This window comes from Mixophyes fleayi, chromosome 1, assembly GCF_038048845.1.
Source record: "Mixophyes fleayi isolate aMixFle1 chromosome 1, aMixFle1.hap1, whole genome shotgun sequence".
Classification (NCBI taxonomy): domain Eukaryota; kingdom Metazoa; phylum Chordata; class Amphibia; order Anura; family Limnodynastidae; genus Mixophyes; species Mixophyes fleayi.
In genome coordinates this window covers 5,536,800-5,551,831 of record NC_134402.1, presented here as the reverse complement: position 1 = coordinate 5,551,831, position 15,032 = coordinate 5,536,800, and the positions used below count along the sequence as shown (strand labels likewise).

The window sequence follows — 15,032 nt, the reverse complement described above, 5'->3', positions numbered from 1 at the left end:
CCTCAGGACGTCGTCCAATATTCAGCTTTATTCCATAATTATATTTTATTCTGATACTATTGGACAATCGCTGCCCCAAATATAATACATAATCCCAGACCATTCAGACCTACTCTCTACACCAACCCGCAGCCCTTTGGTTACCAGTGATTCTGTACAGTCAGACCAATATGTACAAGCTCAGGTTACGGCGGGATCATTAATCCCTCCATGTACCGGACGGACGGTCACATAGCAGCCGCTGGTCACAGTTCTACCTGCTGTCTGAGATTCCCCAAAGTCACGTTCAGTTTTATCTCCGCCATTAGCTCATCAACAAATAAACACAAAAAGGTTGAAAAAAGTTTATTAAATAAAATAAAAATCTATTTAAAATTATTATTGCTGACTTAAAAACCACACTTCTCTATAGTGTTAAAAAATATATTATGTTAAATCCATATACAGTCTACAAGCAAATAAATTATATATAAAACAGATCTATGATACAACGCTGACACACAACAGACAGAGGACGTATAGTGCATGGTTTATTTTCACATGTCGGGAAATAAGGCAAAGTGGTGTAACGAGGTGGACCGGGACCCTCGCTCAGTTCCAGGGGGTCTTCCTGCCCAGAATGTTGTTTGTTACTTTCTGTAAGAAGAAAGACGATTCATTTTGTTATATCAGTAAGACGGAGCCTCTCGTCATTCTATACCAGGTTAGTGGCCCTTTATCTTATCTGATCACGTTACTATAGACAGTTGAGGTGTAATATACAGTGGTGGTGAGGAACTGCTGCCATCTTGTGGCAGCCTCTGGGTACTGCTTTATAGGGACACAAACCTTCCTGAAGAGTTGAGCTTTCAGACGATAGGATTCGTACTCGGACCTCCTCTTCTCCTCTTCTTTTCTCCTCTTTATTTCTGGAAGCTGCTCATATATCCTGTAAAATATACAATGTAAATATACATCTGACCATCCTGCGGGGGGAGGGGGTATATAAGGAAAGCAGGAGTCTTTCTTCTATATTAGTGTGTTACTTAATGTGAGTAACTCCTAACCTCCTTCACACCCCTGTCCTACCGGTCCCCCTAACCTGCCTCCATCACGCCCCCGCCCTGACAATCCCCCTAACCTGCCTCCGTCACGCCCCCATCCTACCAATCCCCCTAACCTGCCTCCATCATGCCCCCGCCCTAACAATCCCCCTAACCTGCCTCCATCACGCCCCCGTCCTACCAATCCCCCTAACCCGCCTCCATCACGCCCCTGTCCTACCAATCCCCCTAACCCGCCTCCATCACGCCCCCGTCCTACCAATCCCCCTAACCCGCTTCCATCACGCCCCTGTCCTACCGGTCCCCCTAACCTGCCTCCATCACGCCCCCGTCCTACCAATCCACCTAACCCGCTTCCATCACGCCCCCGTCCTATCAATCCCCCTAACCCGCTTCCATCACGCCCCCGTCCTATCAATCCCCCTAACCCGCTTCCATTACGCCACCGTCCTACCAATCCCCCTAACCCTCTTCCATCAGGTCCCCATCCTACCAATCCCCCTAACCTGCCTCCATCACGCCCCCGCCCTAACAATCCCCCTAACCTGCCTCCATCACGCCCCCGTACTACCAATCCCCTTAACCTGCCTCCACCCCGCGCCCGCCCTAACAATCCCCCTAACCTGCCTCCATCACGCCCCCGTCCTAACAATCCCCCTAACCTGCCTCCATCACGCCCCCGCCCTAACAATCCCCCTAACCTGCCTCCATCACGTCCCCGTCCTACCAATCCCCATAACCCGCTTCCATCATGCCCCCGTCTTACCGGTCCCCCTAACCTGCCTCCATCATGCCCCCGTCCTATCAATCCCCCTAACCCGCTTCCATTACGCCGCCGTCCTACCAATCCCCCTAACCCGCTTCCATCAGGCCCCCGTCCTACCAATCCCCCTAACCTGCCTCCATCACGTCCCCGTCCTACCAATCCCCATAACCCGCTTCCATCATGCCCCCGTCTTACCGGTCCCCCTAACCTGCCTCCATCATGCCCCCGTCCTATCAATCCCCCTAACCCGCTTCCATTACGCCGCCGTCCTACCAATCCCCCTAACCCGCTTCCATCAGGCCCCCGTCCTACCAATCCCCCTAACCCTCTTCCATCACGTCCCCGTCCTACCGGTCCCTCGAACCCACTTCCATCAAGTGTTTATTATCATAAAGAATGTGTTTGTATTGTCATTGCCTAGATTCCAAGTCAGATATACTTAGGACACATAAGGGTCACTTCAGTAGGTCGTCAATCACGTCAGTCTCCGTCCCACTGGAGATCGGAGATATTTGTGGTTCACCTGTTAATTTGCCCATTAATCAGCATAGGGTAACGCGAGTATTGTATTACCTCTTGGACCTCTGGACCATCTCCTTCCTCGGGATACTGTCGTTCCTCTGGGACTTTCTAGAGTCTAAACAGAGAGAAGAGTTTGAAAAAAGTTGGTATATATTTATTATACAGTATCCTGGTGCCCATGTTATTTCTGCATTGACACCTGATTTGAAAATCAGGTGTCAATGTTTAATGAAGGCTGATGAATACATAGGGAGCAAAGACCCTAAGACCCTCATTACTACCCCAAACCCTGGATGTAAAGTCTCAATATCGAGTGATCTAACACCGCTTCTGTACAGTAACTGTAGACCAGGCTCAGATCATGTATATGAGATATGAATGGACCAGACGTGAAGCTGGACAGATTCCTGGGACTGATGGATACCTGGGGGTTCAGACTGTGACATAAAGCTCAGTGTCAGTTGGCATCTGTGAACGCTGCTACATGGTAATGCGGGATGAAGGAGGGTGCTTGTCTTGAAGTATCTAATATCCAGATAGACAGAAAATATCACAAAAAGACAGACATAGTTACAGTCACCTTTATAGGGATTTTGGTAGTTGGAGACTTCGCGGGGCACCGGCTGATTGAAGAGCTCATCCCTCTCGTTCTGGAACATGTTCTGCAACTTACGCTCCTTGGCAAGAAGCCGCAAACGTTTCACCCTCTCCCCGGAGCGGAAGATAAACTTCGGACGATGAGTCTTCAGGGATTCCTAACACACAACAATAACGGCATCAACACCGAGATCTTCCCCATAATATGCTCCTAATTAACGTGACATTCCTGCACTTTATCCATATCATGAATGTGGAGATACAGGCGGTGTATGATCCAGTACACACGTGTTATAGGAGGTAACTAGCGAGACTATGGGCAGCAGTGTGCAGGCTCTCTGACACAAATACCAGGTGACTCTGATTCAGGTGATAGGGTGCTTCCGAGGGTGACACCCCAGTATTTAAAATGCCCGTGAGGGAGGGGCGCAGTATTAATTACTCTCCTCTATCTCTGGCCCAGAAGCATTTGTGGCAGATGGGAGAATTCACAATAAATATCAGAATGTTTAGCCGACTCCTCCCACACAATTATTTCTACGCAAAGCTAAAATTCCAATCATTAGTTTTGGCTGAATGTTACCCCCTGTGGGGTAACATTGGGGCTCCATATTTACACCCTCACCTGCAGGGTGATTTTGACAAACGGTCGGGGTGACTTGCTCTGTGCGTCACTGATGAGTTGGGATCGGTTTAGCAGATGATCTGCTCTCCTGGGGACCTCATCCTGCTCATTCTTCTCCCGCAGAGGCTCTCTCCAGGGTTTGGCGTTTGACATTGGCTCGAACCAGACTGGTCCTGGACCACGCTGAGCCGTCCGCTTATTCTCCTTCCGATCGTCAGATTTGACATCATCTGTTGGTACAAACCAGCTCAGTCCTGCAATGTGAATGACAGCGGTGAGAGGAACGTATATAAGGTGACAAAGTATAAATTCTGGAATCAAGAGAACTCCAGGAACAGCGCGAGGAACATTTATGGAAACTGGTGCAAAGATAATGGCAGAATAGGAGGTGTTGCCCATAGCAACCAATCAGATTCGGTTGAAAGAAAATTTTACCCTGCTGGGTTTCCCTGCAGTTTTCATTAATACCCCATTGTGCTACTGTATGAACACATCATCATTATTACCCTATTGTGTCACTGTACGAACATATCATCATTATCCTATTGTCCTATGAACACATCATCATTATTACCCCATTGTGTCACTGTACGAACATATCATCATTATTACCCTATTGTGTCACTGTATAAACACATTATCATCATTAATACCCTATTTGTGCCACTGTATGAACACATTGGACGTCTTACCGTGGAGTAACATTGTACAATCCCGCAGTCTATATACACTATGATATTTCTTTCAGAAATAAGTTTCCTCACTTAAATGCATTTATCTAATGTTTCCTTTATAACGTCTATAAATGATAGGGAGATACTATTTCTACTTTTGATTATGGTGCTGTGTAAGAAAAATTAATCATTTCATAATGCAGCAAGTATATGAATGAACATTAAGTTACATATTACTAAGCAATGTCTCCAGGGCTAAGCAAAGTGTGGGTAACACCGCACAGCTAGAGGAGCAGAGGATTCTGGGAGAACAGTGACTAGAGATAGTCTAAGAAGAAACCACAGCAGTGATTGGCTGCATGCAGCCCCCAAATCCTTCTGCCTAATTGCCAGATTTGCTTGTTAAAATTTGTAACATGAATGTAAAGTGCCTGCTGATACGTTATTATAGATAGATGTCTCTTTATTTGATTAAATGTATTGTTTTAACTTATTACCAAAATAACGGTAACGTGTGGCCCTTTGAAGGTTAGAGAGCTGTCCATGTGGCCCCTGAAGTGTATCAGGCTGTCCATTTAAATCTATTTTGTTGGCCACTTTGAAACGGCAGCAGAGGGGGAGAAGTGTAAGCAGGAGACCAACGCTGTGAGAGCCGATCAGTCATGTTACCCAGGGCTCTGGCTAAGGGAATCAGCCGGTCAGATGGCCGTTATATTATTCTTTATAGTACAAGTGTGTTCTATAGTCGGCATTAGGCTCATTGAGTGAACTCTCTGTCTGAGGGACACAATCATTTGTAGGGTTCCCGACAAATCCGTTATATTGTTGTCTCTACAGGTGGACGTGATCTGATTGACAGACTGTGTCCAGCGCTGCATAAAAATGTCATTTATAAAAAGACAATTATTGTTCAATTAAAAAAAAAACTAAAAGTTATTTATTTCAAAAGAAATGAAAAATGGTCCTAATAAAATGCCTGTAATGTAAGAAATGAAAGGCGCTATATGATACAAACACATTTATCATGATCATGATCCTTTATGATCCGGATAACACCAGATAAGTGCAGCTTTTACAACATTGATATAAATGACGTCAGTTCACAAATTGTGGCTCAGGAGAAAGTGGTTTTATTACATCTATATATCGTCTCTGGGGGCCATGGGATCACCCACTGTCCTCCGTCCCATGTACCCCGATAAAGACCAGCACACAGTGCAGAGAGACCCTACGATCACACTAACCTGGCTGTAGCGGCTGATGGATCAGGGACCCCCGCTGTCCGGGGCTGCCCTGTGCGCAGGTTACAGTCAGCTCACCCCCCGGGGACGGGAACGTCGTCCCAACATCTCTGGTGTTTTTCCTGGTCGCACTCATCACTATTTCCAGCTCACCTAGAAGATTTACGGATACTGAATATTAACCAGGGAAACGGGTGATGGATAGAAAATAATAACAGACACATTGCAGGGTTATTACAGATCAGTTGGTTATTACAGATCAGTTGGTTATTACAGATCAGTTGGTTATTACAGATCAGTGGTTGCATTAGGTGTAGTAATAATATTTGTCATTACATCAGGACCCATGTTATACTAGTACATTTGTTAACGTACCTGTCTGGATGCCTTTATTCAGCACCTTGCCGCTCCTTTTGTGTCTGAGCGCTGGACTCGGTTCCCACGAGCCGTTCGATGACATTACAGAGTCCGTATCCGCCATCTTAATGAGAGAAAGAGGCAGGGTCACAGAGCGATCCCACCACCCTCGGATCGCCGAGGTCACAGACACTCGGGGACGACCGAGACTGAGATAAGGGGCATCAGATACATCTATCAGAGTGTTCATACTTATCTAAGCATTGTCCCGTAGACATGAGAAAACTAATTACATATGAAGGTAAAACATAAGACAGATCAGATTATACTACAGAATTCTTACATTGCTCCAGAATAATCAGAGAACAGCAGGTAGAATTATTCTCCTACCTTCTTTGGACTTTTCTGTTTCTTTGAGATTTCCACCGTGCGTTTCTTTTGAAGGTCAATAGTACTGTAGAGACGGGAGAGCTTGGACGAAGGACGAACTCTCTCTGGGCCAAAAGCTTTGATGAGTCTGACTGTATCTATGGTGGACATAGAACTGCTTGTCCGCATCCCAGTTGATGCTTCACTATTAGTTTGAGTAGCAGTTTCCGAGTCGGTGTGGGCACTTTCGGTTGTAGAGCTTCTCGCCTTGGAAGACAAGCCTGAATACAATGACCCCACCGCTAGAAACATTGCCGTAAGGTTTACTTTGTGATAACTCTCTCATTGAGCCATTGGAGATTTCCATTTCATCCCGTGTCAGAGTCCGGCTAACGTTCTGAGGCTTTACTTCCGATTTCTTCCTGTACTGTTTTTCTCTATCTGTTTTCTTAGTCTCCCATCTTTGCTCGTTTTCTTGTCTTCCATTTAAGACTTGGGCACCATTCTTTGCGTCTTTAGGAGACTGCAATGAGTAGGGGGCTGGGTTTCGTAGAAGCTTTGCGAGCCGGTCCAGACGTTCCACCAGAGATATTTCCAACTTGCTGCTTGAATCAGAGAGCTGGCTTTTCTTTCTGTCTGTAAAACGTGCCCACAGCTCATCAAGGCTCTGGTTGGAGACAATAGTGTGACTTGGTGTTGACTCTGGTTTTTGGAATCCTTCTTGGAGATGGTTGGCCCGACTACTGGAGGAGCTGCCGTCTTCTTGAACCTCGCGTTTCTTGGTGTCCCAGCTGCTGGTGGGTGAGTAGCTCTGGTTCCCCAGCGTTTGCCCGTTCTTGTGACTTCCTCCAGGAACATCAGTGATCTGAAAACTAGGCACGTATAATCAGTTTTCTTTGTCCGGGTCACTCAGATGCTGACTCCAAGGATTTGTATCTCAGAGGTAACATAATGTCCGACTGTTGCTCTGCTGTAGAGTCAACCTCGGCCTGTAAAGGGTAGAACTCACTATCCTCAAAGGATGAGCGTAGGTGGTATTTTTCTCTCCGATTATCTGATCTCTCTCTCGGCACTGCTGCAGGCTGGGGGCCTCTCGGTTGGAGTGTACCGTAGGATGCTTTACTGTAGCCCCCAAACTCCTTCTCTGGCTCAATTCCTGGCATGTGTGTCTGTTTTGCTTTATGGTGGAGATTTTTGGATAATTCCAGGTCATCGTGAAAACCTTTTAAAATGTTAATAAAATAGGGAAATTACTTATATTTATCAATGTATAATGATTTGGCCGTCTAATAAATCATTATTTATCATTTCACCAATCACAAGTGAACTTAATATAAACTGACAGCAGTGAGTATATCACCACTCTTACAAACCATGAAATAACAAGAATTTTGGTGGCTGCTCACCTGCAGGTGTCTTCCGTTGTTCCCGACTCTGATCCCATGCTATTCTAGGCCCTTGATCCTTACTGTAGATGCCGTCTTTGTGTCTCGGTATGGAGGGATCAGATAACTTTTCCGTGGCGGAGCCCAAGATTTCCGCTGGAAACTTTGGTGACATGGCGTCATTGGAACCTGAGGGTAGGGGGGCAACCGGTGAACGGTGTCCTAACATCACAAACTAACAATATAAGGATCAGATTTAGCAGGTGGTGGATTTCTCACCACTTTCATGTCGGAATGTAACCCATATTTGTAAACGGAAACTGGTCCAGCCCTCTCCATCCCACCAGCCACCTTCAGTGAAATAATTTGAGGCACATGTGCCCGGTAATTCTGGTTATATAGTTGTATTGTGAATTTGAAGAATAAAATCACAAGAGTAAATTACAAATTTCCAGCGACACAAAAGAGAATGCTCTGGAGACACAGTGGTCAACGCCTGCAAGAATTTTATAAATTGGACCTTACAAGGAACGAGCAGAAGAACCCGAGACTCTGCTAAAACACTGGTGGAAAGTGACAAGAACCATCTTAATAAGGAAAGTAAACAGCTGAATAGTGAGAAATGATTGGACCTAACGTTATCTTACCTGGATGGGAGCTCTCAATGGTGCTGACTGGAGATGTCCTAAACCCTCCGTCCATACGAGGGACATAGAACAATTCTGGGCTTCCAGGCGGCTTGTATGGTATCAGCAGAGGCTGATCTGTACCAGGTGATCAAACAGATTAAAACCACATACAGTAAAATATAGCTCAACATTAAAGGACAGTAACCCCTAGTGAGAAGTTCTACTTTAACCCTGGTCTCAGTGATGTCACTGGCTCCGTGTGGACTGATGTGTTCTGGTGAATATTGCTTTTATTGGGAATATTGTCCACCTCAGTGAAGGAGACAGATGTACTTTAAACGCAAATCAATATATTTATCTTGGGTGAGATGCGTATACATTCACATAAAGCTTTAAAGCCCCTGTCATGATGTCAAAGGAGTGGGTATAACAATAAGTAACATCTCCAAAATGGGCAACTGGAGAAGGGTTTGCGGTAGAAGGGAGATAGACATGCAACTGAAAATGAATATTGCTGGCGCTAGCACAACCAGCGCGATAGCTATCCCGAGATACCGGCTACATACATGTCACTCACCCCGCCGTGTTGAAGTCAAGACTCTAGCCCCCCGTTGTGTCATTACTCGGTGGTGGTGTCGCCGCCTATGTAAGTCATCCTATACCAGGAATCTCTTACATCACAAAGTTCTAGAACAGAACTTCTTTGTGATGTTTTTAAGAAAGAACAATGGACACACTTTATAATGTATCTCATCTCTAAACAGTCTACTCATCACACAACACTTGCTCACCAGTAGCCCGGCACAGGCTGGAGAGTGGAGTACTGGACGGCGACCGTCTCTCTGGAGTCCTCTCGGGCTTTCCAAGTGAAGCGGAGACTTCTTTGGGTGTGCCGTCAATGAAAATCTCCGCTGAAAAGCTGGTCTTCTCGGGACTTTCCGTTGTTATCTGTGTTGTAGCATCAGATAACGGCCAGCGCCTTCTATCAGACTGGGATAATCTCTCTGGAGTATCTTCTTTGTCCAGCATTTGGACAACGTCTTCTTTAATTTCTCCGTTAGTGGCTTTAGGAGCAGAATGCAGGAAATAGGAGCTGTTGGGTGTTACTATACCAGGAAAAAGGACTTGACCATTTCCAGACAGATTTGCAGAGGGCAATGCAGGCATTTCTGAATTTGTTCTGAGCCCACAAGCTGGCGACTCATTTGCAGCATATGATTCCACCACGTTTGATACATCGAGCACTTTAAAGTCCTCTTTTGGGGAGATTGTCACATGGATACAAGAAAGTGCTTTCATGGTTGGAGAAGACACATTGGCACTTGGGTCGTAATTTCTGTGAGGACGATTGATACACCCATTGGTATGTGTCTTCTCAACTCTAATGGGCTCATTGTAGGATTTGGACAGGTCAGCATCAAGTCCCTTTATTTGTTTATCAAGACTACTGGCTACAGAACGTGTGTTTGTAATGTATCATGGCCGGGGGATAGCATTCTCCATCTCAAGAGGTATCAGTCTACTGGATCTCTCAAAAGTTGGCAGAGAATTCTCCTCGCAAGGTAAATTCAATTCTGTGGAGGAAGAATATTCTGTGTCCAGAGACAAGGATGGGGCAGAGAGCTGGTGGCTTCTAGCTTCATTGGGTTGATTTTGTGCTGCCAAAACTGTCATGGGAGACGGGTACTGAACTACATCTTCACCGGCACGGTGCGACACGGGTACATCTTGTTCTAGAATCACATGACTGACATTATTTGGTCTTGAAGTCACCGGAGTCGGCTTGTTTCTGAAATCATTAGACGACTGGCCAAAGACAACGTTCTGTGAACCAGAAATGTGACGGCTCAGAGCCACCAGCTTATGGGGTGGGAGAAACAGATCGGAGTGAGGAACGTTTGCGTGATGCAAATGTGATAGAAGCAATTGGCTTTGTAGTGTCTTCATGGAGTTTCAACCGGCAAACACAGCCGGTGCGTCCAATTCTCGATACGTTCTACTCCATTGTTCTGGGGTCTGTAGCTCAGTTGTCGGATGTTGCTGGTGATGAGTCAGGATCACCGGATCTTTTAACACCCTCTGCGCCCGTAGAGCTTTGCTGGCACCGTTTGCTCCATCTCCGATGGTTGGTAATGCTGAACCGCGCTGTTCTCTAAGGAGTCATGAGAGCTTGTGACATGTAACTGTCCATGGAACGGCGATGGGGTCATCTGTAACCTGAAGTGGTCTGTGTCCCTCGTAGCAGCCGCTCTCTGGAGCCAACATGTGAGTAACAGCGATCCTGTAAATGAAAATATAACTATAAAATTCTCCATATACATCTAATATATGAATGACTTAATCAGTGGACAATGAAAATGAACCATAAGAAAGAATTATCCCCCAACTTTTCCTATATAAAACTCTTTTCTGTCTCAACGTTTCTGATAGATAACAGTATCTTCAGCTTGGACAATTGACACGAATCCAGAGGTGTAAGTGAAGCGCTCATCCTAACATCGCAGTAACCACAAGTGCAGAACATAATTACACTGACGAGTGATTCCTGTCGTCAGGGAATTAGATATGAAGTGTTGGGGGGGGGGGGGGGGATCTTATACTGAATCAGTCAATAACTTGGGTGACAGTGTGTGGGGTTAGGGGGATATTACAGTAGAGGATAGGGGGCGAGGGATTTAAGTAAGGCTAAGGGATTACCTACGTCAGCTGAGGTGATACGTTCCAGAGAGCAGACGGCTGGATGGATCTTCATACACGAGGCATGAAGGCAGAATACTATGCTCAGTCTTACTTACCTCACAATCCTTCTCCTAATATCTAAGCCTACAGTACTGCTTCCCCTCTCATATCACAGACAGGTGAACCAAATCCTGTATATTTAAAGAGAGTCCTAACTGGATCTTATACAAGGCAAAAAGCTTAAATGGCAAAGAACAGCATGTCAGTTTACCTTGACATCATTGACCATATCCATTTATGAATCTATCTGTATCTTTTAAACAGCTCTATTGTCACATTCTAACCAACCAAGCTCAAAAACTGCTGCAATGTAGAGGAGCCTCACCCTCCTCTAAGCGATCGAGCAGGCAACATGCTGGACAGAGTTAAACATAATATAATTTTACTCAGAAATAAACAGGCTTTTATTTCTGCTTCTATCAAACAGCGGCTTCTCCTCCTCTAACATTAAGATGTCACCGACATAGCAGACATTTCCCAAGATATAGAGATGTGTTTCTAAAGACTGCCGCATATTTGCTGCCTACACCCAGCATTCACCACCTGTCTTTATTTGTATGAATGAGACCGAAATAGATCTTCAGCTGTGTGATTGGGCATTGCTAGTTGTGTTATCTTACAAGTGTTGGAGAAGTACAAGGATTTTACACAATGCTCACATAATAAAACGTATGATTAAAGAAAACCCAGTGAATGAACCAGCTATAAATAAAACGTAGCTACAGTCAGGAGAGCTCTTGTTGTAGGAGCGGCTCTGTAGCCGGGCTCTGAAATAACCTATTGTTCTATGCAGCAGAGTACTGGATGGCCTTCAGCAGCTGCTGCTCCAGGAAAATCTATTTATCCATCAACATACAATTAGAGCTGCTGGAAATCAGGGTCACTCCCAGCACAAAAGAAGTCACGGATTTCAGTACCTTCTGCTTCCGGGTGCTCCAATGTTCCATTTACAAAAGATGTAGAAGACTGACTGACGTATGGCTGTTTATTAGATGGCATGATTCCCCCAATCTGTACACAGAAAAGTGTTAGAGAGAGCGCTACAGGCACAGATTCGCATAAGTCAATAGTTCTGCCCCATGATCCTACTGGTCCCTAGGATAGGTATTCGTGCTCTTTTGGCTCATAGGCCCAGATGATGTCTGGTTTTGGTCTTGACCACGGTCATTGTATTGACTGCTCGTTACTCATTGGCCTTTTCTATGACTGTGCACCATTCAGGCTCTACCCCGACCGTATCATCATCCCTGGCAGCGGCCTCCTAATGAGGCTCTGCACAGGGACGCAGCGACACTCTGTAGCAAAAGCCACAACTCCTTGTGTGAAAACTGGAATCCCCATGACGATGCCCAACTGCCCGAGCCGTAGAGGACCCACTGACAGTGAGGAGACAGAAGCCTGGACTGAACCCAACAGGCTGAGCGCCGGTGTCATCTGGAAGCGGATCCTGGATGCAGGTTAGATACAGGTTGGCATATTAAACTACATTGTTAGTTTTGGGTGGGATTATATTTAAAAAATACTGAAAACTCGAAAGAAGCTCCAGAGTAACGTGCAGCTGACACACAAGGAACATGCAGAGGAAACACAGAAATAAAACCATCTGGGCAATCGCTGCTGCCACACAAGGAAACAAACCAGCACTTCACAATGTGACTTACCTGCCCCAGCAGGAAGCTGCGTTGGAACAATATAGTAAAGTTATTGAGGGGAACCATGATCAAAGGACAGGAGGCCTCCCTCAGCTGACCTGCCAGAGCCGATGCTACCCCCCCTCCCCAGCTGACCTGCCAGAGCCATGCTACCCCCTACCCAGCTGACCTGCCAGAGCCAGCTACCCCTCCCGGCTGACCTGCCAGAGCCATGCTACCCCCTCCCCCAGCTGACCTGCCAGAGCCATGCTACCCCCCTCCCCCAGCTGAACTACAGAGCCAAGCTACCCCCCTCCCCCAGCTGACCTACCAGAGCCAGCTCCCCCCCTCCCCCAGCTGACCTGCCAGAGCCATGCTACCCCTCCCCTAGCTGACTGCCAGAGCCAAGCTACCCCCTCCTAGCAGACCTGCCAGAGCCAAGCACCCCTCCCCTAGCTGACCTGCCAGAGCCAAGCTACCCCCCCCAGCTGACCTGCCAGAGTGCCATGCTACCCCCTCATCCCAGCTGACCTGCCAGAGCCATGCTACCCCCCTCCCCCAGCTGACCTGCCAGAGCCATGCTACCCCCTCCTCCCCAGCTTGACCTGCCAGAGCCATGCTACCCCCTCCCCCAGCTGACCTGCCAGAGCCATGCTACCCCTCCTCCCCCGGCTGACCTGCTCAGAGCCATGCTACCCCCTCCCCCAGCTGACCTGCCAGAGCCATGCTACCCCCTCCCCCCAGCTGACCTGCCAGAGCCATGCTACCCCCTCACCCCAGCTGACCTGCCAGAGCCAAGCTACACCTCCCCCGGCTGACCTGCCGAGCCATGCTACCCCCCTCCCCCGGCTGACCTGCCAGGAGCCATGCTACCCCCTCCCCCGGGCTGACCTGCCAGAGCCATGCTACCCCTCCCCCAGCTGACCTGCCAGAGCCCATGCTACCCCCTCCCCCTAGCTGACCTGCCAGAGCCAAGCTACCCCCTCCCCCAGCTGACCTGCCAGAGCCAAGCTACCCCCTCCCCCAGCTGACCTGCCAGAGCCATGCTACCCCCTCCCCCAGCGGACCTGCTAGAGCCATGCTACCCCCCTCCCCCGGCTGACCTGTCAGAGCCATGCTACCCCAACCCCTGCTGACCTACCAGAGCCATGCTACCCTCTCCCCCAGCTGACCTGCCAGTGCCATGCTACCCCCTCCCCAGCTGACCTGCCAGAGCCATGCTACCCCCTCCCCGGCTGACCAGCTAGAGCCATGCTACCCCAACCCCTGCTGACCTACAGAGCCATGCTACCCTCTCCCCCAGCTGACCTGCCAGTGCCATGCTACCCACTCCCCCAGCTGACCTGCCAGAGCCAAGCTACCCCTTCCCCGGCTGACCTGCCAGAGCCATGCTACCCCCTTCCCCGGCTGACCTGCCAGAGCCAAGCTAACCCCTCCCCGGCTGACCTGCCAGAGCCATGCTACCCCCTCCCCCAGCTGACCTGTCAGAGCCATGCTACCCCAACCCCAGCTGACCTACCAGAGCCCATGCTACCCCCTCCCCCCAGCTGACCTGCCAGTGCCATGCTACCTCCCCCAGCTGACCTGCCAGAGCCAAGCTACCCCTCCCCTGGCTGACCTGCCAGAGCCAAGCTACCCCCTCCCGGCTGACCTGTCAGAGCCATGCTAACCTCACAGAGCCATTCGCCTACCCCTCTCCCCCAGCTGACCTGCCAGAGCCAAGCTACCCCCTTCCCCGGCTGACCTGCCAGAGCCATGCTACCCCCTCCCCCAGGCTGACCTGCCAGAGCCAAGCTAACCCCTCCCCGGCTGACCTGCCAGAGCCATGCTACCCCCTCCCCCAGCTGACCTGTCAGAGCCATGCTACCCCAACCCCAGCTGACCTACCAGAGCCATGCTACCCCCTCCCCCAGCTGACCTGCCAGTGCCATGCTACCCCCTCCCCCAGCTGACCTGCCAGAGCCAAGCTACCCCCTCCCCTGGCTGACCTGCCAGAGCCATGCTACCCCCTCCCCCAGCTGACCTGCCAGAGCCATGCTACCCCAACCCCAGCTGACCTGCCAGAGCCATGCTACCCCCTCCCCCAGCTGACCTGCCAGAGCCAAGCTACCCCCTCCCCCGGCTGACCTGTCAGAGCCATGCTACCCCCTTCCCTAGCTGACCTGCCAGAGCCATGCTACCCCCTCCCCCGGCTGACCTGTCAGAGCCATGCTACCCCAACCCCTGCTGACCTACCAGAGCCATGCTACCCTCTCCCCCAGCTGACCTGCCAGTGCCATGCTACCCCCTCCCCCAGCTGACCTGCCAGAGCCAAGCTACCCCCTTCCCCGGCTGACCTGCCAGAGCCATGCTACCCCCCTCCCCCGGCTGACCTGCCAGAGCCAAGCTACCCCCTCCCCCGGCTGACCTGCCAGAGCCATGCTACCCCCTCCCCCGGCTGACCTGTCAGAGCCA

At 49.0% G+C, this 15,032-nt stretch overlaps 3 protein-coding genes across 4 annotated transcripts in view; all 3 read right to left on the bottom strand.

Annotated features, from left to right (window-relative positions):
- Window positions 1-330: 330 nt before the first annotated feature.
- LOC142100835 (centrosome-associated protein ALMS1-like) lies at window positions 331-6,506 on the bottom strand. 2 transcript variants are annotated; one of them, XM_075184721.1, is made up of 8 exons: window positions 6,216-6,506; window positions 5,844-5,949; window positions 5,472-5,621; window positions 3,554-3,807; window positions 2,912-3,086; window positions 2,383-2,446; window positions 829-928; window positions 331-636 (listed from the first exon to the last, which is right to left on the bottom strand). In XM_075184721.1, exons 1-8 carry the CDS (start codon window positions 6,504-6,506, stop codon window positions 592-594), a joined length of 1,185 nt encoding a protein of 394 aa, XP_075040822.1. In that variant the 3' UTR covers window positions 331-591. The 2 variants fall into 2 exon arrangements, with proteins under 2 accessions (XP_075040822.1, XP_075040900.1); XM_075184799.1 differs by having other exon boundaries at window positions 3,554-3,783.
- A 589-nt stretch (window positions 6,507-7,095) lies between these two features.
- LOC142100953 (centrosome-associated protein ALMS1-like) lies at window positions 7,096-11,812 on the bottom strand. Its single transcript, XM_075184933.1, has 4 exons — window positions 9,000-11,812; window positions 8,227-8,343; window positions 7,601-7,768; window positions 7,096-7,416 (listed from the first exon to the last, which is right to left on the bottom strand). The coding sequence occupies exons 1-4, from the start codon at window positions 9,505-9,507 to the stop codon at window positions 7,100-7,102; spliced, it is 1,110 nt and encodes a 369-aa protein (XP_075041034.1). The 5' UTR covers window positions 9,508-11,812; the 3' UTR covers window positions 7,096-7,099.
- The window catches only part of LOC142110902 (uncharacterized), a 36,103-nt gene continuing 31,472 nt past the window's right edge, over window positions 10,402-15,032 (bottom strand). Inside the window, exon 9 of the mRNA XM_075193785.1 lies at window positions 10,402-10,489. Within this exon, the coding sequence (XP_075049886.1) occupies window positions 10,415-10,489 (75 nt within the window). The 3' untranslated portion in view covers window positions 10,402-10,414. The remainder of the gene's footprint in view (window positions 10,490-15,032) is intronic.